This window comes from Stegostoma tigrinum, chromosome 34, assembly GCF_030684315.1.
Source record: "Stegostoma tigrinum isolate sSteTig4 chromosome 34, sSteTig4.hap1, whole genome shotgun sequence".
Taxonomy (NCBI): domain Eukaryota; kingdom Metazoa; phylum Chordata; class Chondrichthyes; order Orectolobiformes; family Stegostomatidae; genus Stegostoma; species Stegostoma tigrinum.
In genome coordinates this window covers 11515854-11539728 of record NC_081387.1, presented here as the reverse complement: position 1 = coordinate 11539728, position 23875 = coordinate 11515854, and the positions used below count along the sequence as shown (strand labels likewise).

Genomic DNA, 23875 nt, shown 5'->3' with positions numbered 1-23875 from the left:
TTCAAATTCCACCATATGCTGCGGCATGCATTCAAACCAGGATCCCTGGATTAACATCTCAGCGATAATACCTCCAGGCCATTGTATTCCCTCTCTATCTCTGCCAACTCCTTCACATATTATTCTCCTTAATACTGAGCCATCCCAATTCTAGCCCCTTCCTGCTGTGAGGATTGCCTTCTGCTTACTTGCCCCCTGCATTCCACCCTCCCTACAGCTTCTGCCTCTCCCACTTTGAAGATACCTCTCAGAACCTGAGTCTGCGACCAGGGTTTTTTGGTCATCTTCACCAACACCTCGGCATCTTCTGCTTGCCTGAGCCTGCTGCTGTGAAGTGGACTGGGGACATTTCACTATATTCATTCTGTTTCACAAACACAATTCGTTTACGCTGTTTTCTTTTCTAGATGCACAATGCAATTCCATGCGGCACAGGAGCAGCCCCTTTCAGCCCACCAAGCCAGCACCTATTCTAATCTTTATTTAGGCCTGTTACGATTGGCGTTTTTCACTCGCACCTGGGGGGTTGCGGGGTGACCATTAACAAATCATGAGGAATATAGATAAGGTGAATGGCAGGTGTTCTCCTTTCCCGAGGATGGGCGATTTCAAGACCAGAGGGCATATTTTTTAGGTGAGAGGAGAAAGATTTAAAAAAGTCATGAGGGTCAATTTTTTTTTGCACAGAGCGTGGTTAGCGCGTAGAATGAGCTTCCAGAGGAAGTGGAGGATGCGGGGTACAATTGCAATGTTTAAGTACATGAATAGGAAAGGTTTGGAGGGATATGGGCCAGGAGCAGGCAGGTGGGACTAGTTTAGTTTGGGATTATGGTTGGCATGGACTGGTTGGTCTGATGGTTTTTTTCATGCTGTATGCCCGTGACTCATGCCCAATTTCTATCCCCCTTTACCACTTGTTCACTTGTCTATGAAGATACATCTCAAACGTTGCTAATGTGTCTGGTTCCACTGGGAGTGTGTTCCAGTCAACCACCACCCTCTGTGTGAAACATTTCCCGCACTCCTCCCCTTAAACTTTTAACCTCTCACCTTGAACCTGTGCCCTCTTGTAGTTGACTTTTCCACCCTGGGGGGAAGAAAGCCTCTTATTGTCCAAAGCTGAGGGGAGGATTCCCTGATGTCCATTGCTGGCCTGGCCAATTTGATCAACATGTCCCCCTGGGTTTTATCACCTCAAACAAAACGCAGTTCCAGTCTGAACAATTTTGCTGGTTATTGAGATCAAAAGTCTCCTGGCGATTCAGCAATTGAAGAGATATTGAACAGCAAGACTTCATATTCCTGCATGGTTAATGACTAACTCACTGTCAATATTGATCGCCAAAACTCCACAGCCTGTGGCCTCACTTTAGTCTTTGATACTGTTGGACTGCACATCTTTGCAGTTATGGAGCTGCTGAGGATATTGTTTTCTGCCTGTTTATTCCTGCCTTTCGCAGAGCAAAAACCTTCGTAAGTAATGACTCTCTGTACTTGAGCTAAGCAAAACCTCTGGGCAATAATGTTTGACCACCTCACAGTTTGGCTCACACCAAGGCAAAGGTGAAAGGTTTTCGCAATTGTTCAATTTATCACCTTATATCCATGGAACGATGTAACGCAGACAGGAAAAGAAACGGTGATGTTCAAATTTCCTTAATGCTGACGTTCTGAGTCTTGGGGATAAATGGAAGTGGGATGCAGGGAATTGCATAGAAAGTGCAGCAGGGAAACAGACTGTTCGGCCTAAATGATGTTAATGCTCCACATGAGCCTATTCCTATCCTCTTCACCCTATAAACATATCCATCTCTTTCTTTGCCTCTTTAACTCTCCCTTAAAGGCTTCCATCACAATGTGTGGCAGCGAGTCATAGAAGTCTACAACACAGGAAAAGATCTTTCGGCCCACCCAGGCTGTGCTGGTCAAAAACACATGCCCTACCAGCTCCAATAAAGAGACTTTTCCTGATTTGAGATAACAAAGTGTGGAGCTGGATGAACACAGCAAGTCAAGCAGCATCAGAGGAGCAGGAAACTGGCATTTCGGGCTGAGACCCTTCTTCAGAAATGGGGGAGGGGAAGGGGATTCTGAAATAAGTATGGAGGGAGGAGAAGGCGGATAGAAGATGGATAGAGGAGAAGATAGGGTGAGAGGAGACAGACAAGTCAAAGAGGCAGGGATGGAGCCAGTAAAGGTGAGTGCAGGTGGAGAGTTGGAGAGGACATAGGTCAGTCCAGGGAGATGGACTGGTCAAGGGGGTGGGTTGAGGCTAGTAGGTAGGAGATGGGAGTGGGATTTGAGGTACGAGGAGGAGATAGGTGGGAGGAAGGGCAGGTTAGGGAGGTGGGTAAGAGCTGGGCTGGTTTTGGGATGTGGTCAGGGGAGGGGAGATTTTGAAGCTTGTGAAGTCCACATTGATACCATTGGGCTGCAGGGTTCCTAAGCAGAATATGAGTTGCTGTTCCTGCAACCTTCAGGTGGCATCATTGTGGCACTGCAGGAGGCCCAGGATGGACATGTCGTCCAAGGCATGGGAGGGGGAGTTGAAATGATTCATGACTGGGAGGTGCAGTTGTTCGTTGTGAACCGAGCGGAAGTGTTCTGCAAAATGGTGCCTAAGCCTCTGCTTGGTTTCCCCAATGTAGAGGAGGCCATGACGGGAACAACGGATGCAGTATACCACATTGGCAGGTGTGCAGCTGAACATCTGTTTGATGTGGAAAGCCTTCTTGGGGCCTGGGATGGGGGTGAGGGGGGGAGGTGTAGGGTCTGGCGTAGCACTTCCTGTGGTTGAAGGTGAAAGTGCCGGGTGTGTTGGGGCTGGAGGGGAGTGTGGGACAGACGAGGGAGTCACAGAGAGTGGTCCCTCCGGAAGGCAGACAAGGGCGGGGATGGAAAAATATCTTTGGTGGTGGAATCGGACAGCAGATGGCGGAAGTGTTGGAGGATGACACGTTTGATCCAGAGGTTGGTGGGGTGGTACGTGAGGATATGAGGTATTCTGTTTTGGTTGTTATCGCGGGGAAGGTGTGTGAGGGCTGTGTTAAAGGAAATGCAGGAGACACAGCCGCAGGTGTTCTCAACCACTGAGGGGGTGGGTAGTTGCAGCCCTTGAAAAACGAGGATATCTGAGAATTCCTGGAGTGGAATGCTTCATCCTGGCAGCAGATGCGGTGGTGGTGAAAGAATTGGGAATAGGGGATGGAATTTTTGCAGGAGGGTGGGTCGGAGGAGGTGTATTCGAGGTGGCTGTGGGAGTTGGTGGGCTTGAAATGAACATCAGTTTCCTGGTGGTTGCCAGAGATTTTTTTTCTGATTTGGATTGATTTGTCTCTACATTATATTTGCAGTCCCTAGTTCTTGTCTCGCTCACAAATAGAACCATTTTCTCCACTTTTGCCTTACCATATCTTTAAGACACCCAAACGAGAATCATAGAGTCATGGATTAATACAGAATGGAAAAGACCCTTCGGTCCAACCAATCCATGAAAAGCATAGTCCCAAACTAAACTAGTCCCACCTGCCTGCACTTTGCCTATTTCCCTCCAAACATTAGAGATAACAATGTGTAGAGCTGGATGAGCACAGCAGGCGAAGCAGCATCAGAGGAGCAGGAAGGCTGATGTTTCAGGCCTAGACCCTTCTTCAGAAAAAGGCCCGAAACATCAGCTTTCCTGCTCCTCTGATGCTGCTTGGCCTGCCATGGTCATCCAGCTCTATACCTTGTCATCTCAGATTCTCCAGCATCTGCAGTTCCTGCTATCTCCCTCCAAACATTTCCTACTTATCAACTTATCCAAACACCTTTTAAACATTGTAACCATACCAGCATCCACCGTTTCTTCCGATGCTCATTCCACAACCAAGCCACTCTCTGTGTAAAGAAGTTGTCCCTCAAGTCTCCTTTTTAATCGTTCTCCTCTCACCTCCGACCTTCTCTTTTTCAGTGAAGAATGCTCCAGCCTATTCAACAATTTTTAAAGGCATAAAGTCTCAGTTTTGGTATTGTCCTTGCAAATTTTCTTTTGCATCTTCATATGTGCCTTATGGGGGCTCTTGAAATCTAATGAGTAGTATCATCATTACCCATGAGGCAGAAATTCTGGGCTCCATTCCCACTCAGGAGTTGATGGCCAGGGAAGATTTGCTCACGACATGGCCAAAGAAATTTGCCATTAAGTTGCAAATCCTTCTAGCGTCCAACGGCAGCAGATAAATGTATGAGACTCCCGGCCGGCCATATTCATTCATGGCCTCCGCCACTGATGCTCAGATGCACCAGAGAAATTCACAAAGCTTCTCAGACAGCACCTTTTAAAACCATACCCCGTACCCTCTAGAAGGGCAATGGCAGCAGGTACATGGGAACACCACCACCTGCGGGTTCCCCTCCATGAACCATCCTGACTAGGAAATATATTGTCGTTCCTTCACTGTTGCTGGGTCAAAATCCTGGAATTCAAGGCAGCAGCTCAAGGAGGCAGCTCCCCACCTCTTTCCCAAGGGCAATAAACACTGGCCCAGCCAGAATTACCCATATCCCATGAAAGAATTAAAATAAAAATTGAACCCTCAACCATCACTAGCCATGACTCCAGACGACTGCACACAAGCCAATATGTGTTAGCAAAGTTACTCAGAGTCTCTGGGGGGTTGGGGGTTGGATGGGTGCAGAATTGTTTGGCCAGATAGTGTGGATCAGCTTGGTGCCTACAGTATGAAGTTTGATGCCCATTCTGGCCGGGGTGCTCTGGGATCTGCCTCCTTGCCCGACCCATGGGGCCTAACGTCAGACCACAAACTCAAGAAAACAAAGTGGCTCTAGCATCCGTTCATTTTAAGGCATGGATGGACATTGGACAATGGTGCACTGCTGAGTAGTCTCCCAGAACTGTGGTATTAGGCCCTCTGGGAGGGATATAACATATAGCATTCAGAAGACAAACAGGTGAACTCTTCCAACTGGCTTGGCTAATATTTACCCTTCAATAGGCACAAAAGCAAATGACATAGTGATTATCACAGATAGCTCTGCATAAACTGGCTTTCAGTGTTCCTAGGAACTAGTCTGATAATTGTCAATGGAATGGACATGCTTCCCTTCTTGACTAGGTATCAATGGAAAGTAAAATTTTTATTCATGCTCACAGGGCACAGTTATCATTGGTTGGGCCAATATTTATTGCCCATCCCTAACTGTGCTGGAGAAGGAGAGCTTCCTAATTTTGACCCATAGCTGAGACATCACTAATTCCCAGTCCTCACATGTTGTCAGTTCAGAATTCCCTTTGTCCAACAGATTAATGCGTGTAAACCAAAACAGAAAAGCTTCTTTTGACAGAATTAATAAAACAAATGGATGTTCTGCGACGGTAAATCAGGAGTTATTTTCTTGTTTTGAGAGCATATTGCCCTGCTCACATAAGGGTGTGGTTCTATCATTACAGCGGAGCATCGCTGCATTTTTTTAATGGTTGAGTTAGATAAAGGAGCTCAGTACCCTACGGTGAATGAAGTCACTTGAACAGAAATTTTGAGATCCACACGGATTAGACAGAATGAAGGAACGACGATATATTTCCAAGTCAGGATGGTGAGTGTCTTGGAGGGGAACTTTCAGGGGGTAATGTTCCCATGTATCTGCTGTCCTTGTCCTGGGTTTGGAAGGTGCTGTCTGAGGATCTTTGGTGAGCTACTGCAGGGAATCTTGTGGATAGTACACACTGCTGTGACTTAGCGTTGGTGGTGGAGGGAATGGATGATTGTAAATGTAGTACTAATCAAGCGGCTGCTTTGTCCTGGATGGTGTCAAGCTTCTTGAGTGTTGTTGGGGCTGCAGCCATTCAGGCAAGTGAGGAGTATTCCATCACACTCCTGACTTGTGCTTTGCAGATGGTGGACAGGAAATAGAGAGCCAGAGAGCTGAAGGTACACAAGGGCCCTGAAAGTGTTCAGAGGGAACTTTACATTCAGCTGTGGGAAAATGAGGACAGTGCTTAATGTCTTCATCAAGGAACAGGAACCGATTGATCAGGCTGAATGAAACTAATAGGTCAGGCTGGAGCTGGGATTGGGCAGGTATGGGAAAATGTGAATTTCCTGAACAGTGTGGCATGTTGATTTTGTCAGATACCTGATCACTGCTCCCAACGTGGTTCACATCGGCATGGATGAGACTATCACTGTTCAAGTGTTCCAGGGCCCCCCCAGCGCTGCCATCACCGTCTACTTTGAGGGGCAAGCAGGGGAATCACCAGAAGTCCTGCTGTCCCAGAAACATAAGGTGGAGCTAAACCAGGAAAACAACTTCACCAAAGTTATCCACATGCAGGTAATTCAATGGAAGAGCAGCTGTTTAAGGGGAAGGAATAGAGCCAAGCATATTGTGGTGGGGGAGGATGAATGAATGGTTGCTGCGTAGATGAAGGATGGGGTGATTAAATGCTGGCGTAAGGCACAAGCAGCAATGGTGAGAGAAAGATAAGAATAGTTGGTTGGATAACATGGGAAAATGAGGTCATTCAGCCCCTTGAGCCTGCTGTATCATTCAATTGGAACAAAGCTTCCCCTGTACTTCTCAATCCCGTTACAAGCAGGGACACTTCCTTCCTGACTTCTCAATCCAGGACACTCATAATGTTGAAAACCTCAGTTAGATCTTTTCTTAGCCTCCTTCTGTCTGAGGAGAGCAGTCCCGATGTCTTCATTCTGTCTACATAGCTGAAGTTCCTCATCTCTGGAAATATTCTTGTAAGCCTCTTTTGTACTCTCTCCAATGTGTTCACATTCTTGGTACAGTGTGGCATGCAGAACTGCACAGAATACTCTACCTGAGGGAGAATAAGAAATTCAACATAACCTCCTTGTTCCTGAACTCTGTGCCTCATTAATAACAATGAATATACTTAACTGTTCCTTCTAACTCTCCTTACATTATTAAATATATATCAGGAAAAGCAAGGATGCCAATGCTGACCACATGGAACTCCACTAAAAAAAGCTTCACCCAGTCTGAAAAACACGAGTTAATGTCTGCACTCTGTTTCCTATCAATCAGACAGTTTTGTATCCATTTTGCTATAGTTATTCCAAGAACTGTAATTTCTCTCATAGATCTGCCCCATGTGACTTTGTATCAAACTCCTTTTGTAAGTCCATATACACTACATCTACAGCATTACACTCCTCTACCCTTGATATTATCTCTTCAAGAAATGCCATTAAGTTAATTTAGCACAATTTCTCCTTTAGAATGCCATGCTGGATCTTCCTAATTAATACACATTTTTGCTATGCAGTGATGAGTTCTATCCTGAATAATTGTCTCAAGGAAACACAAAAATTTCCATTGCCATTCATACAAAGAAATGCTTCAGTATATCACCACTGAACAGCCCAACCCTAATTTTTAATTACTGTTCTTACTTTTATTCTGAACTTTCACTACCACATGAAATAATTTTTCTCTCTCTCTCTCTCTGCCTGCACTGATAAATCCTTGAATCATTTTAAAAACCTCAATTAGATCATCCCATAATTTTAGTCAGATTTGAGGAACTACAAGTCTCAGCTGTGCAAACTTTCCTCTTAACTTTTAACATCTTTTGTAACTAAAGTTCCCAGCAGCTTCTCATTTCTTAAATTAATTCATCACGTAACTGTTGGAACAGATAAAATAAAATGAATTGTGGGTTTTCTATGGAAGTGATGTTAGATGATGCCACGAATGTCTCTCGCAATCTACATCGCAGTCTGATTTAATAGATTGTCATCAAGTGTGCCCTATCTTTGTACCAATTACCCCATGACTATTGGGTGGTACTTGCATCCAGCTTTCCAGAAAGCATTGAGCAGAGCTTCACCTTAATCTTCAATTCTAATTTTCAATACAGAATGAAGCTGTTTGCAGCTGTTAAAAACCGATATACTGCCATTTCTTGGCATGCAAGGTAGTTTAAAATTGCTCCAAATGGAATTGAATATTTTGCTAACAGGCTAACAATTGTCACCAGAGATAACAAGGTGTAGAGCTGGATGAACACAGCAGGCCAAGCAGCATTAGAGGAGCAGGAAAGCTGATGTTTCAGGCCTACACCCTTCTTCACAAATGGGGGAGGGGAAAGGGGTTCCGAAATAAATAAGGAGAGAGGGCGAGGCGGATAGAAGATGGATAGAGGAGCAGATAGGTGGAGAGGAGACAGACAGGTCAAGAAGGCAGGGTTGGAGCCAGTAAAGATGAGTGCCAACAATTGTCACTTCTGTGTCCTTGCTTGAATCATTTAAGACATAGCTTTGTGTCTTTGAAATTGATGAAAACATTGGCTTAAAAGTCGTTATCACTCATTTACTATTGCCACATTGGGGCATTGGCTCCCTTTACTAAATAACTAATCAGTAGGTGTCCTTTGTGATTTTCCCCTGAATTGGGAGGTTGTTTTCTGATACTAGAAAATGTCACTCTGGTTTAACAGAGGTCGGGCTGATGGGTTATTGCATTAACAGCACTGAATCTTGTTCTGATCAGGTATGGAAATTAGAACAAATATGTAACTTCTGATTGAGTGCATGATGCTTGTTTTCTGACAGAATGGGCTGCTTTATATTTACTTGAAAAACCTGTCCTCAGCTTTGCGAGGAAATTCAGACATAATTTGCTTATTCTATCAATACATGGCCTCCCGAAACCTCCCTGCCTCTCTCAGAAACTCAGCATATCATCCTTTTCTTTTCATTGCCAATCCTGTTATCCCTTTCTAAGGTTTAGCCTCAACTTTGTTCTGCAAAGCGTATGCACCTTATTATTGGGAGCGGTTGTCTTGTCCACTTTGTAACTTACAGAACTTTTATTTCACAGGTTCTTCCAGAAAAGACAAAGCACTTGAACATCACCCATCAAACACAATACGCAGTCCTTGTGGCTGAAGTCCCATTTGATGTGACACGAAAGACACGGGTTCAGCTGGCACCAAGCCTTTATTTCATTTATGTTGTAACTGACAAACCCATCTACAAACCTGATGAAACCGGTAAGTAATTGGCACCACTCCAAATAGACTGATTGGTTCGGCTCGTTTTCGTCATACAGGGATAAACCAGTTGTTTGAGCAGCAGGGCATCTTTTGGGTCCGTTTGTTGGGTCTGGGAGCATACCGGCGACTGATTGAGCCTCATTGCCTTTCACCGAAGGAGTGCAGGGGAATTCAGACCCGAATGTGTTACTTGTTCCTGTTCTTTGTCAAGCGGGAGAGTTCTGCTTCAAATATTTGGCAAATGTAACCAAAAAGACTGGAGGAGAAGTTTTAGGCACAGTGAGTTCTAATGCTGTGGGTGCACTGTGGAAGCAGACTTTGCAATAACTTTCTTTTATATCAAATGCTTGACGGGGAAAGACTTAGGCAAATAGGACTCATTAGATAGCCCTATCAAAGACCCTGCACAGGTACGATGGATCAAATGGTCTCCTTCTGTACTGTGTCATTCCATAGTAATTGGCGACAAGTGAAGCTAGATGTTAGTTTCGCTGGATTGCATCCGGCCCCCATAAACTGGCAATGGGGTTTCAACAGTTTGTAACAGGAAGTAATAAGACCATAAGACATTGAAATTAGACCATTCAGCCCGTCGAGTCTGCTCCGCCTGACTGATGAGATTCTCAACCCCATTCTCCTGCTTTCTCCCTGTAACCCTTGATCCCCTTGATAATCAAGAACCTACCTATCTCTGTCTTAAATGTACTCAATGACCTGGCCTCCACAGCCTTCTGCCAGCAGTGAATTCCATAAATTCACCACTCTCTGGCTGAAGAAGTTTCTCCTTATCTCCTTTCTAAAAGGCCTACCCATTACTCCTAAGGCTGTGCCCTCAGGTCCTAGTCTCTCCCATCAACAGAGGCATCTTCCCAACATCCACTCTGTCCAGACCATTCAGGACATAATGTCGGGCTTATAGTTTTAATCGAGCTGGTGCATTACAATTCCTATTATGCCTGGGGCAACTGCAGTTTCAGTTGTCTATTGGGAAATTCGAAGAGAGCTGAAACTGGTACCTTTATGAAAGCAATGCTTTCAGAAGGGCAGGGAATAAATGTAAGATCATCCTTGGGAGCTGTATTTTTTCTATGCGGACCTCCTTGTATTGAATTATGAGGTTTGACTATTAATTGCAACAATTCCATTTGAAGTCAGTAATCTTGGAAAACCACCTTTTGTTTTTTTCAGTACGATACCAAATTTTTACACTTGATGAAGAGATGAACCCCATAGATACCATGGTTTTAATAGAAGTATCTGTAAGTGATGGTTTTATACTTCTTTCTTGATATTTATCATACAACATAGTTCCAAATGCTACCAATATTTACTATGGGTATACAGATAAGTTTATGTAGCTTTGGGAAGCATGTCCTGTCTGCCAACAAGTGCTCTTCCTCCCTATTATAGGCATGGCATGGTGGCTCAGTGGTTAGCATTGCTGCCTCACAGTGCCAGGGATCCAGGTTTGATTCCCCCTCGGATGACAGTTTGTGTAGAGTTTGTACATTTTTCCCTCTGCCTGCATGAGCTTCCTCCGGGTGCTCCGGTTCTCTCCCACAGTTCAAAAAAGTGCAGATTTGGGTGGATTGGCCATGCTAAATTGCCCGTGTTCACAGATGTGCGATCTAGGTGGGCTATCCAAGGGAAGTGCAGGGTTAGAGGGATAGGGTAGGGAGGTGGGTTTGGATGGGATGCTCTTGGGAGGGACAGTGTGGGTTCAATGGGCTGAATGGCCTGCTTCCACGCTTCTATAACTTAGCTCCAAATTATTAAAACCATATCAATACCTGGTCATGATGAATGATGTCCCCATAGTTCCGGTTAGATCTGAGGTAATCTTATCATTAGATTGCACTCTCTGTGGAGTGCACATGTTTGAGAGAGTCTAACTGATGCTATTGATCAATACACACTACCATTTTAATTTTTGATCACTGGCGTCTCCATGTGAATCTTTTCAGCCCAGTACTGTTGCAGTAAAAACCCTCTGCACTCTATCCAAGTCCATGACAAGAAGCATGGACATAGGGATTAGGAACAGGAGTAGACAAGTCAGACCCTAGAGGTGGGACAGAAACCCTTGAATTGTACTTGAGGAACAGTTTAGAATTAGAATTAGCTGCAATTATTGAAACAGATGAATCTAACAGCAAAATTTAGATTGCAACAATTAACAATGTGGAGTCTTGCAGCTGAATTTGCCATTAAAAATACTTGATGTTTGCTTAAGTTTGTTTTAGCTGAAATGCATGGCCAAAATGTAGTCTTTTCTTCCAGGACTCCAAGGGAAATATTTTAGCAAGTGCAAATGAACAGGATGGCTCAAACTCTGTGCATAGTGGCGAAATCAGCATCCAGTCTGAAATGTAAGACTCAATTGTACTTCTTGCATTTATTGAGTATAGGAGTTGGGACATCATGTTGAGGTCGTACTGGATGTCAGTGAGGCCTCTTCTGGAGCACTGCTTCCAGTTCTGGTCGCCCAGTTATAGAAGGGTCATTATTAAGGTGGAGAGGGTTCAGAAGAGATTTACCAGGATGTTGCTGGGTATGGAAGGTTTGAGTTATAAAGAAAGTCTGGGACTTATTTCACTGGAGTGTAGGAGGTTGAGAGGCCACCTTATAGAATTTTATAAAATAATGAGGGGTACAGATGGAGTAACTGGTAGGTGTCTTTTTCCTAGGATGGGGGATTTCAAGGCTAGGGGACACATTTTCAAAGTGTGAGGAGAGAGATTTAAAGAGGATGTGAGGGGAAAATCTTTTACACTGAGGGTGGTTCGTGTGTGGGATGAACTTCCTGAGGATGTGATGGATGCTGGCACAGTTGCAATGTCTAAAAGGCATTTGGATAAGTACCTGAACAGGAGAGGTATGGACCAGGAGCAGGCAGGTGGGACTAGTTCAGTTTGGGAACACAGTCGGCATGGACTGGTTGGACCAAAGGGTCTGTTCCTGAGCTGTATGACTCTATGGCTCATTGTATGCATCTGTGTTGCTTGACAGATCCACTCTCTTACCTTTCTTTCTGGAGTCACTGAAGGATTGACTCTGTACTGAGGTACAGCCTGGGCAGCCACTAAACTCCTGCAATCTGTTCAGCTTTAAGTACTTCTAAGGAAATGGATAACTTTGAAGGGTCATAGCCTTTCTACAGGCTTGCAGCATGTGAGGGAATGAGAGCATATTGTCCAGTTTGAGGCACCACATCTCAAGAAGAACGAGAAGGCATTAGGGAGGATGCAGAAATGAGTCAAGGGAAAAGAACCAGTGATGAGGAAATTCAGTAACATAGATTGGAGAAGCAAAAATTGTTCCAGTGCAAAAAGAGAGGGCGAGAGGAGATGTTCTTTTGGACGTATTTAAAGTCACTTAGTCAGGAGGGAAAAAACTGCCCCACCGGCAGAAGAACTGCGGACAAGTGGCGGCCGATTTAAAATGGTTGGCGAAAGAAGCAAACGCAACATTTCGTCATGCATTGTAAAGTTAGGACACTAGACTACACTGTCTAAGAATGAGGCAGAGGCAGGTTTAATTGAGGGATTCAAGGGAGACTTGGATCATTATCTGAACATGAAACTCTGCAAGGCAACACGGATAAGGGGATGGGACAGCTGGAGCTGTTTGGTCACAGCTGGAGGACTGTGTGCAGTTCCAGTCACCATGCTGTAGAGGCAATATGATTGCACTGGAGACAATACAGGGGAGATTCACCAGGATGTTGACAGGACTTGAATGACTCACCTATGAAGAGAAACTGGATAAAATGGGATTGCTTTCCTTTGAGCAAAGAAGGCTGAGTGGGGGACCTGAAAAGGTGGAAGTGTACAAAGTCATGAGAAGCATAGCTATGATCCATATGGAGAATCTTTGCCTCTGAGGGGACACAGTTTTCAAGTAAGAAGCAGGAGGTTTACAGGGGATTTGAGGAAATGTTTTGTTACCCAGTGAATGTGGAGCTCAGTATATGTATGGTCAGTACATGCACGGTGGGACAAATAGTCTTTTGCACAGTAATCATGCACAAAAAGAAACAATGAGATCAATCATGATATTGAGTTCCAACTGACCCTTGGTTCCACATTGAAAAAAACATTAAAAAGTGATTGCAGGAAACTAGGTGAGTGGAGGTTAGCAGATCCACAGGCTTGATGTTGATACAGAGCAGGAATTCAGTGGATAAATATCACTCAAGTGAGGATATCTTGGACTTGGGTGGAAGTTTGGTTAGAGTGAAGGTTAACAACAGACAGTGCCATTTCCAATGCTGTACATTTCTTGAAATTGAGCCCTCATCAGAGTTTGCAATGAACCTTGAGTTCAATCTGATGTCTGTGCAGGGAAGAGATAGATGTACAATTTGAAAACATAGAACATCAAACAGAATACACAGGAACAGGCCCTTCGGCCCACCATGTCTGTGTCGACCAAGATGCTAACCTAACTTAATTCCACCTACCTGCATATGGGCGGTATCCTTCTATTCTCAGTCTGTTTATGTGTCTGTCTAAATGCCTCTTAACCTTTGTTATCGTAGCTGCTTCTATCACTTCCCCGGCAGCACATTTCTACAACTCTCTGTGTATAAAACATACCTCAGACAGCTCCTTTAAACTTTCCTCCTCCTGCCTTAAACCCATGCCCCCTATATTTGGCCTTATCAACTTTGGAAAAAAAGACTCTCCAACTATTCACCCTATCCAATTTTCATCTACTTCAATCAGGACATCCCTTAGCCTCTGTCGCTCAGAGAAAACAATCCAAGTTTGCCCAATCTTTCCTTATAGCTAATATACTACAGTTCAGGTCACTTCCCGGTAAGCCTCTTCTGCAGCCTCTTCAAAGCCTCCACACCCTTCCTATAGTTGCAGTGACCAAAACTGCACATTAAACTCTAAAGGTGCCCTGATCAAAATCTCATACAATTGCAGAATGACTTGCCAACTTTTGTATGCAATGCCCTGACCGACTGTATACGCTGTCTCTGAAACGAAAACAGAAATTGAGAGAGAAACACAGCAGATCTACCAGCATATGTAGAGAGAAAGCAAGATTAATGTTTCTACGTGCGGTGATCCTTCTTCAGAGGAAAGGGCATTTCCTGAAGGCAACTCACCATCAACTTCTGAAGGGCAATCGGGGAGATAAAGACCAGGGCTGCCATTGACATCCAAACTTGGGCATGGAGCGCAGTTTGGTCGCTAGATAACATTTGGGGCCTCAGATTTAGAATGGACAGGCACAGATTGTCTTCACTACTGAAACATTCAAGCTGCCTCACAGCAGATGATTTGACATTAGGCAACACCAAGCCATATCTTTAAAAAGTGCTTTCTCTAAACTGTGCGTGCTATTTCTCAGTGTGCTCTCTTATTTCCTTCAATGCATTTACTTAATTATAGGCTTGGGAGGTACCAGATCCGGGCTACAGTCAGCGGAAACTCTAAAAGTGAAGGTGTAACATCATTTCAAGTTCAGAACTATGGTGAGCTTGGAGTTCATTTGTTACCTGGGTTCAGTGCTAGGACTCTGAATGCAATGCACTAGAATTCTAACTGAGCTGCCTCACCTTGACCTAACTTATGCAACTCCATTGTGATAAAGGATACTGAATGAACCTCTTTCCCCGGTCAGTACAGTAGGTTAATTGCCCACTACCATTCAGGAACACATATAACAGGTCAGTTGAAGTTTAAGCTGATCGTTTGGTTACGGGGTCACTGTTTAGTCAATCATAAGATTGCATGCCGTGTCCACGGTTTAACATGCCATAGCTTCAGCACAGTTTACATACCCTGGTATGCTTTCCCCATTGAATCTGTGTTGGTCAAGTGCCTAGCTCTGAGATTACAGGTCTTTTGTTGACTGTAAGTCTGCTGTCAATAGCATTCCCTAGGACACCCAGTTTTGAGCTGCTGGAGCGTGTCATAAATCTTGCTCGGGTGGTGATATCAGACATTGAGCACTTTTGCATCGCCGGTTCTCAGGTTTCATCCTCAAGCCTTCAATTCGCAAGGCAGTTGGTTGTCCCATTTTTAATTCCTCTGATTTGTTTTTCTAGAGCTGCTGTATTTTGATATGAGGATAATCCCAGATCGTTGGTACTATGTGGTAACTGACAGCTTCTTTCCAGTCACTGTCCAAGTACAGTAAGTAATGCACTCCTGCCCTCCCCTTTACAGGGGCACAGGGAGGTTCTTTGATGTATGAGAAATTGTAGCAACTTAAAAAATTATAGTTACTTCAATAAAATCCCTCCATAATTCACAAAGAAAGGAAATGAGAGCAAAAGCAAGATAGTGAAGGATTTGCTTATGTTTTCAAGGTGCTTTTGGAAGTGGAAAGGCGCTGAACCTAAAAGGACAAAGCTATAGAGCCATGTGTTATGGTAGAAAACGGTACATTGGATCGGCATAGTATTGACCACCTAATTTGACTTCCCATGTCTGGAGGTATTAGAGGGAATTCTCATATAGTTCTATCCACCTCCAGTCATAAGTGAACAGGATGTTCAAGGTAAATCTTTTCTCATTGCATTCTCAGAGAAAGTATTGCATCTCCAGCTTTTGGGAATCCATGCAAAGATGCTCAAAACTATTTAACCTATTTTTCTAATTAGCCAGTTCAGAGATTAGATTAGATTAGATTCCCTACAGTGTGGAAACAGGCCCTTCGGCCCAACAAGTCCACATCGCCTCTTGATATATCCCACCCAGACCCATCCCCCTATAACCCACACACCCCTGAACACTATGGGCAATTTAGCACGGCCGATCCACCTAGCCTGCACATTTTTGGACTGTGGGAGGAAACTGGAGCACCCAGAGGAAACCCACACAGACACCGGGAGAATGTGCAAACTCCGCACTGAGAGTCGCCCAAGGCTGGAATCGAATCCGGGTCCCTGGTGCTGTGAGGCTGCAGTGCTAAGCACTGAGCCACCCCGATGTACTGCAGCAACTCAGCAAGGCTCCTAGACAGTTCTACCCAAACCATGGAATAACGAGATGTAGAGCTGGACGAACACTGCAGGCCAAGAGTACCAGAGGAGCAGGAAGGCCGACGCCCTGGGCCTAGACCCCTCCTCCCAAACCATGACCTCCGCAACCTGGAAGGACATGTACTTATTTTTATGGTTTAACATATTTTTCTGCTCAACCTGTTCAGAGATGTATGTATACAGCTTGGAGCTGTGGAACTTGAATCTGGACCTCCTTATCCAGGTGTATTGACACTACTACTGCACCACAAAAGGGCCCTTCCATTAGCATTTTTTAAAATAACCTATTCCTCTAATTAACATGTTCAGAGAAGTGATTTCACAGCTTTGGAGCAGGTGGGCTTGAACCTGGGCCTCCCAGTCACTAAGGTAAGGACATTATCACTGTGTCACAAGAGGAGCTCCCTTCAAGTAAAGGTTAAAGGAAATTTTCAACGTATAATAACTGTGCAAAACAAGCATTAACATGATACCTGTGCTTTTCAGTAAGCTGGCACACATTGTCAACTTGGGGGAATGTCTAGACAAAGCACAGTATTGATTAGATGCAACACTGATGACAGCAAGCTTTCTAAAGTCTAACAGATAGCAAGCGTAGTGAGTAGAAATGAAATGCACAGCAATTCTCCCGAACATTTGTATTTTGTAGTTTGCCCATTTTCCTTCTCTTTGATAGGAGAAGGGACACTAGGAAGTTACATCTGGAAGAGGCATAGATTGTTCCGTATGTTTCTTCCGTATGATCTTCCATGACCTTGGATATTGACAGCTGGACCAAAATTTGCTGCTCACTTCTAATTTCCCTCGAGAACACTCAGGTACATTGTGACGTGCCTGGAGTCACGTGTAGGCTGGGTAAGGAGAGCAGATTTCCTTCCCTAAAGGACATTAGTGAACCAAATGGACTTCCTGCAGTTTTCTGCTCCTGATTACTTCTGATGTCAGGTCTGGCCTGTCTGACTAGTTGAATTCAAATGTTGCCAATGTGGAGCCCAGGACCCCAGAATGTTAGCCTGTGCCTCTGAGATTGTTTATTATGTCAAAAAACATTTTATTCATAAAAATATCCTTATGCATACACATGGTCCCTCGAGCAGTTCAGTTCTGTACAGTAGCTAATGAAGAAACAAACAAATATTGTGGTTTGACGCCATCCAGCAAACAAACTAAAGGCATTTCTTACTTGTACAAGACTGTATTTATGTATATTTGAGGCACCAGTGGGGTCCGGTAACAGAACAGACCCCCATTTACCTTCAGCAGGAAGACCTCAGACGATAGTCTTTCCCCACTACCCGATGGCAGCAGCTGCCCCAGGCTTTAGTGTGTTCCTCAGCACGTAGTCCTGGGCCTTGGAATGTGCCAGTCTGCAACACTTGGTCAGGGTCAACTCCCCACTCTGGAAAACTGACAAATTTCATCCAGGCCACCAATTATCTTTCACCAAGTTGTCAAGACATCAGCCCCAGTGACTCTACAACCATACCTCAGGCTTCCCTTAGAAAACATGATTCCCAGCTGTTCTGGCTAGTCGGTACACTTCTCACTCGATGTGTTTCTTCTCCTTGCAGGGCAAAGTCCACCTGTGATCTTCATGGCAGTGTGACTTTTGGGATAACGATTTCTGGTCAGAGGGTCCCCTTATCAAAAGTCCAACCAATCCATTGTGTAAGTCAGCTTTCTGGTTCATGCGAGATCATTCACGAATGGGAAATGAATTGCAAAACTTCAGCTGCAATACTCCCAGTGATGAGAAGCAAGTCAAGTTGCCTTGTGTTGGTCAGCTTTGAGAGTTTAGTTCTCCGTAATGGAAAAAGTCAGGCAAAGTATACAGTAGACACCAACATTAAATCTGCACGTCCCCTTCAATGTCCAATAACAGCATAATTACATTAATATAATTGACCTTAACTGTGGTGTAAAGAAGGAACATGAGTGAATACAGTGCTCTCACAGCCCACTGTGCCTTCAGATCCTTGAACAATCTATGCAATTAGCCCCAAACTCCATAACCCTGCAAATTTTCCAATTTCAAATATTCATCAGAATCTCTTTTGAAAGTTACCACAAAATTCGCTTCCATCACATGATCTCCGCTGGTGTTTAGCAAATGTTGTGTGACTTTTGCATTCATCAGCAACGACAGACAAGAATTCAGCTTTAATTTTTTAACAGAAAAATGGCAGCATCCAAAACTGTGGCCCCCTGTCAGTGTGTAACTGGGATGCCAGTGTAGATATATCAGTGCTCGAGTCATGGAGCAGAAATTTGAGCCCTACCGTCCACTGATTCAGAAGGAAAAGTGTTGTTAAATAATCCACACATCTGTTGAGCTCCTCTGTCCTTGTGCAAGATGGTGTGATAATGGGACTGACTTAGACTCGTCATCCAAAGGTCATAGAATCTGTACTGTGTGAAAGCATGCCATTTGGCCCATTGAGTCCACATGGCACCTCCAAAGAGGATCCCACTCGACCCACACCCCTACCCTCTCCTTGTAACCTTGCATTTCCCATGTTTAACCTGCCTAGCCTGCACATCTCTGGACGGTATGGAACAATTTAGCACAGCCAATCTACCTGGCCTGCACACTTTTGGACTGTGGGAGCAAACCGCAGCACCCAGAGGAAATCCATGCAAACACGGGGAGAATGTGCAAACTCCACACAGACAGTGATCCAAGGTTCCCTCACGCTGTGATGTATCAGTGCTGACCACTGAGACGCCATGAACTAAGTCTGAAGCTCAAAGCTAGTCACAGTAAAGGGTAACAATTGACTGTCCTCAAAACCCATCTGCCATTCTTAGCCCATTGGGCGCACACATTACCCTGATACATATAAGGACAAGAGTGGATCACTTGAAGCTAATCCATCATTGAACAAGACCGTGGCTGATCTGAATTTAGTGCCAACTGTATATTCCTGTACATCCCTGAAAATCTTTCATTCCTTGGTCATCAAAAATCGACATCTGCCTGAAATATATTTGAAGATTCTGCATCCGCTATCTTTTAAGGAAGGGAATTCCAAAAACTCGCCACCCTCAGAGAGAAAATCTTCCTCCATTCTGTTTTAAATGGGCTCCCACTTACTTTTAATCCATGTTCTGGATTCTCCCACAAGGCAAAACGTCCTTTCAACATCCAATTGATCAAGTCCCCTCAGGATCTTTCATGTTTCAGCTGAGCTACCTCAGATTCTCTAAACTCCAGAGAATATTTGAACAAAAATAGAAGTTGCTGGAAAAGCTCAGCAGGTCTGGCAGCATCTGTGAAGGGAAAAAAAAACAGAGTTAACGTTTCGGGTCTGGTGACCGTCCCTCAGAACTTGAGGTGCAGAGGAACTGAAATTCAGAGGAAGGTTCACCAGACCAAAAACATTAACTCTGTTTTTCCCTTCACAGATGCTGAACTTTTCCAGCAACTTCTGTTTTTGTTCCTGATTCACAGCGCCTGCAGTTCTTTGGTGCGTTTTTTATCCAGAGGATTCAGGCCCAGCCTGTCTAGTCTTTCTTCATAAAAGAATCCACTGATTTCAAGGATCAGTTTAGTAAACCTTCTCCGAATTGTTTCCAACACATTAACATCCCTGTTATTCAAAGACTTCAGGGTGACCTTGTAGAGGTTTATAAAATGATGAGAGGCATGTGTAGGGTGAATCGACAAGGTTTTACCCCCAGGGTAGGGGAATCCAAAACTAGAGGGCATAGGCTTAAGGTGAGAGGGGCAAGATATAAAAGGAACCCGAGGGGCAACTTTTTCATGCAGTGAGTGGTGCGTGAATGGGATGAGCTGCCAGAAGAGGTGGTGGGTGGAGGCTGGTACAATTACAACATTTAAAAGACATCTGGATGGGTATATGAATAGGAAGGGTTTAGAAGGATATGAGCCAAATGCTGGCAAATGGGACCAGATTAATTTAGGATATCGGGTAGGCACCGACAATTTGGACCGAAGGTTCTGTTTCTGTGATGTACGTCTCTATGACTCTATAAATACGGTGACTAGCAATGTAAACGGTACTTGAGGTGCAGTCCCGTCACTGGTCTGTATAACTGAAGCATAACGTCCTAATACTTGAATTCAATTCACCTCACAATAAGCCATAGCATGCTATGAGCTTTCCTGATTACTCACTGTACCCACATACAAACCTTCTGTGATTCACATGTGAGGACACCAAAACCTCTCTTTATTTCAGTGTCCAGCAATATTCACTTGTAACCGTGGATTGGGGATCTCTCCTATAACCCCGCTATATAAGGGGGATAGCTGGAAGAAAAGTATAGAAGGGCTAGTTTGACTTTGGCAGTGAGGAAAATGCTAGAGTCCATTTTAAAGAGGTACTGGAAGAATATCTGGAATACGGTGCCAAGATCAGACTGAGTCAGCACAGATTTACCAAGGCTTGGCAATTTTTTTTTTCAGGTTTAACTGCTCGCGTGGATAAGGTAGAGCAATTGGATGTGGCCCTCTTAGATTTTCAAAAGGCTTTCGATAGGTCCCACACCAGAGATTCGCATGCAAAATGTAAGACCGTGGGATATTGGAGACCTCTCGTTAAATGATGCTGGCTTGGTCCAAAACAAAAATACAAATTGCTGGAAGAGTGCACCAGGTCTCGCGGCATCTGTGGAGAGAAATCAGACTTAATGATTCGGGTCGAGTGACCCTTCTGCAGAACAGTCCAGCCCACTTAATGCTCTCCAAATGCCCAAATATTACGTCTTTTATAATAGGCTTTTTCCATTTTACCCACAATGACGTTAGGCTGACATATCTACACTTCGCTGTGATTTCCTTCCCTCCCTTTCTAAACAATGGGATTACGTTTCCAATCTCTTCCCTCGCTCTGAAGGAACTGCTCCAGAGTGTGTAGAATGTCGGATTATGAACACCAATGCATCCAGTATTTCCAGGGCCACTTCCTTTAGAATCCTGGGATGTAGAATCTCTGCCCACAGGGGTTTGTCAGCTTTTCCCATCTCAATTTCTCAAATATGTTTTGATTTCTGTTTGCAGACCCTGAATAAAGACTTTCGTGTGACTTTAGATACCAACGTTCTGATCAAGAACATAAACGAGAATGGGGGGATGGACAAGTTCAAGAAAGGCACGCTGTACATTCAAGCAGATATTTCGGACCAAAAAGGTGAGTCCTCATCAAAATTGAGCTGGGCATTTTCTTTGGTTAAGCTTCATCGCTGTTCGCCCTGAACACTACGGGCAATTTAGCATGGCTAATCCATCTAGCCCGCACATCCTTGGGCTGTGGGAGGAAACCGGAGCACTCGAAGGAAATCCATGCAGATGCGGGGACAATGTGCAAACTTCACACAGTTTGAAGTTCAGTGCTGCACCCATTGAAATGTTCTCAAACTACCATGGTCATTGTTACTAGTCCACACCCCAATGCTCATTTCCTGAAACCAATTCCATTGCCCACACCAGGCATTTTTTGTTGGTGAACCAGATTGTTCACAATTTAGCTTCTGCTTTGTTCCTTCATAGCAATTGTTTCACAACATCTGTCCCATCGCAGGGTCACCAGAACTGAGCACATTATTCCAAAAGCAGCCTAACCAATCCCCTGTAGAGCAGCAACATGACCCTCCCAACTCCTGTATTCAAGGCGCTGACCAATAAAGGCGAGCACATAAAACGCCTTCTTCAGCATCCAGTCTACCTGCAAGTCCCATCGCAAGGAACTATGAATCTGCACTCCAAGGTCTAACGAAAATAGAGGGCATAGTTTAATGTCAGAGGGGAAAGCTTTAAAAGGGACCAGTGGGGCAATTTCTTCATGCAGAGGGTGGTGCGTGTGTATGGAACGAGCTGCCAGAGAAAGTGGTGGAGCCTGGTACAATTACAACATTTAAAAGGCATCTCGATCGGTACATGGATAGGATGGAATATGGGCCAAATGCTTGCAAATGGGACTGGATTAATTTAGGATATCTGGTTGCCCTTTATGTCTCTTTTAAATCTTTCTCTCCTCACATTAAACCTATGGCCTCTCGTTTTGGACTCCCCTAACCCTTGGGAAAATTCCTTGTCCAATCACCCTACCCATGCCTCTCATGATTTTATAAACTTTTGTATGGTCACCCCTCAGCCTCTGACGCTTCAGGGAAAATAGCCCCAGCCTTTCCAGCCTTTTCCTATAGCTCAGCCCTCCAACCCTGGCAACATCCTTGTAAATCTTTTCCATACCCTTTCAGGTTTAACAACATTTTTCCTATAGCTGAGAGGCCAGGACTGCAGGCAGTATTCCAAAAGTGGCAGAACCAACTCCTGTACAGAGCCTTCCAATCCTGCCCCTTTAATTCCAGATGCGTCATAAGCATGTCTTGTGAATACATTTTGTTTTGATATTGGTAACTGCACCTAGAACTGCCTAAGCCCTGACATCTGGAAGTCCTCCAGTAATTTCTCTGACTCTACCTCCGTTTCGTTCTGTGAGATGCCTGTTGACCTAAGTTTTTAGATCACTGACATAAAATGTTGTTCTGTAGGTCGTTGAGGAATTTTGTCTGATCACAGCTCTTGGGCTGCTTCACTGCATTGAAGTTGCAACATAAATGCAAGGTGCTTTGTTATTTTTTTCAATGCAGGGCATCATGAAACCAAGTTAGTGGACAACATACCATTTCGAACGTCACCCTATCATATCAGCTTGGCAGGCACCAAGCCTTATTTCACACCTGGGACTGACTTTTACTCCCTGGTACGTATGCGTTTCTTGCTAAGTGTTGATTTTTTTTGTGTTTGAGGTCACAGTTTAACAGTGGAGGGTTGTCCACTGAAGACAAAAACACCAGGAGATTTCTTTTCTCAAAGAAGGGGATGCAAATCTTTGGAACACCTTTTCCTGAAAGACAGACCAATCAGTGTCTATGAATATTCCTAAAGCAGATGGAGATTATTTCTTGACAAGCAAAGGATGAAAGGTCATCATATCAGAGAAGCCCGACAGTGTGGAAACAGGGCCTTTGGCCCAACAAGTCGATACCTACCCTCAGAGCAACCCACCCAGAACCGTCCCCCTATATAACCCGCCTGATCTACACATTCCTGAACACTACGGGCAATTTAGCATGGCCAGTCCACCCTAACCTGCACATCTTTGGACTGTGGTTGGAAACCGGAGGAAACCCACGCAGACACAGGGAGAATGTGCAAACTCCACACAGACAGTTGCCCGAGGGTCCCTGGTGCTGTAAGGCAGCAGTGCTAACCCCTGAGCTACTGTGCGGCTTTCTTTTTGAGGAGGAGAGACACCTTGAATCACTTGACCATTTTCCATGTTCCCTTGTTTCTTGGCAAAGGGTTTCTCCAGGTATCCTTCCCCATCCGGCTGACTGTCCCTGGAATCAGGGGCATTCGAGGTGGACCTTCATGTCTGTCCCATGTTCCAGCACAGCCAAAACCGCCGCGCTCAGGCCGTGCCAAACTTCAGCAGCAGCAAGGCCAGGCGTGGTGTCAGTTTCATCCTTCATGCCGAGCTCGAGAAGGGGCTGTGGGCAAAGCCACAGGCAGCTGCGGGCCTGCTCCAGACTGCCAGTCCTTGACCGGGTGTGCAGCGGGCACCTAAGTACGGTGCCAGCACCAAACGTCATGCCATACCCAAGAATTGGGGTGTGTTCCTGCCTCTGGTGAGTAAGAGATTTAAACGGGGCGTGTGGGAGGGGGGGGGGCGCGGAGGGGCAAATGGGCATGGTTAACAAGGAGGATTTTGGATGCTCGCAAGGGGAAACTCCCTGGACTTCATCAAAACTCACCAAATTATACGATATTGTGGTAAGATTCAGCCAATGCTCCCAATTTGGTTCAAAGT

General features: G+C 44.7%; 1 protein-coding gene across 1 annotated transcript in view; it reads left to right on the top strand.

The window, feature by feature from the left end:
• The first annotated feature begins 1375 nt into the window (after positions 1-1375).
• LOC125446588 (complement C3-like) overlaps positions 1376-23875 on the top strand; it is a 58989-nt gene continuing 36489 nt past the window's right edge. The window contains exons 1-10 of the mRNA XM_048520282.1: positions 1376-1473; positions 6135-6336; positions 8860-9031; positions 10223-10293; positions 11315-11403; positions 14440-14522; positions 15099-15186; positions 17609-17705; positions 21061-21190; positions 22653-22765. Coding sequence (XP_048376239.1) covers positions 1409-1473; positions 6135-6336; positions 8860-9031; positions 10223-10293; positions 11315-11403; positions 14440-14522; positions 15099-15186; positions 17609-17705; positions 21061-21190; positions 22653-22765 — 1110 coding nt within the window. The 5' untranslated portion in view covers positions 1376-1408. The remainder of the gene's footprint in view (positions 1474-6134; positions 6337-8859; positions 9032-10222; positions 10294-11314; positions 11404-14439; positions 14523-15098; positions 15187-17608; positions 17706-21060; positions 21191-22652; positions 22766-23875) is intronic.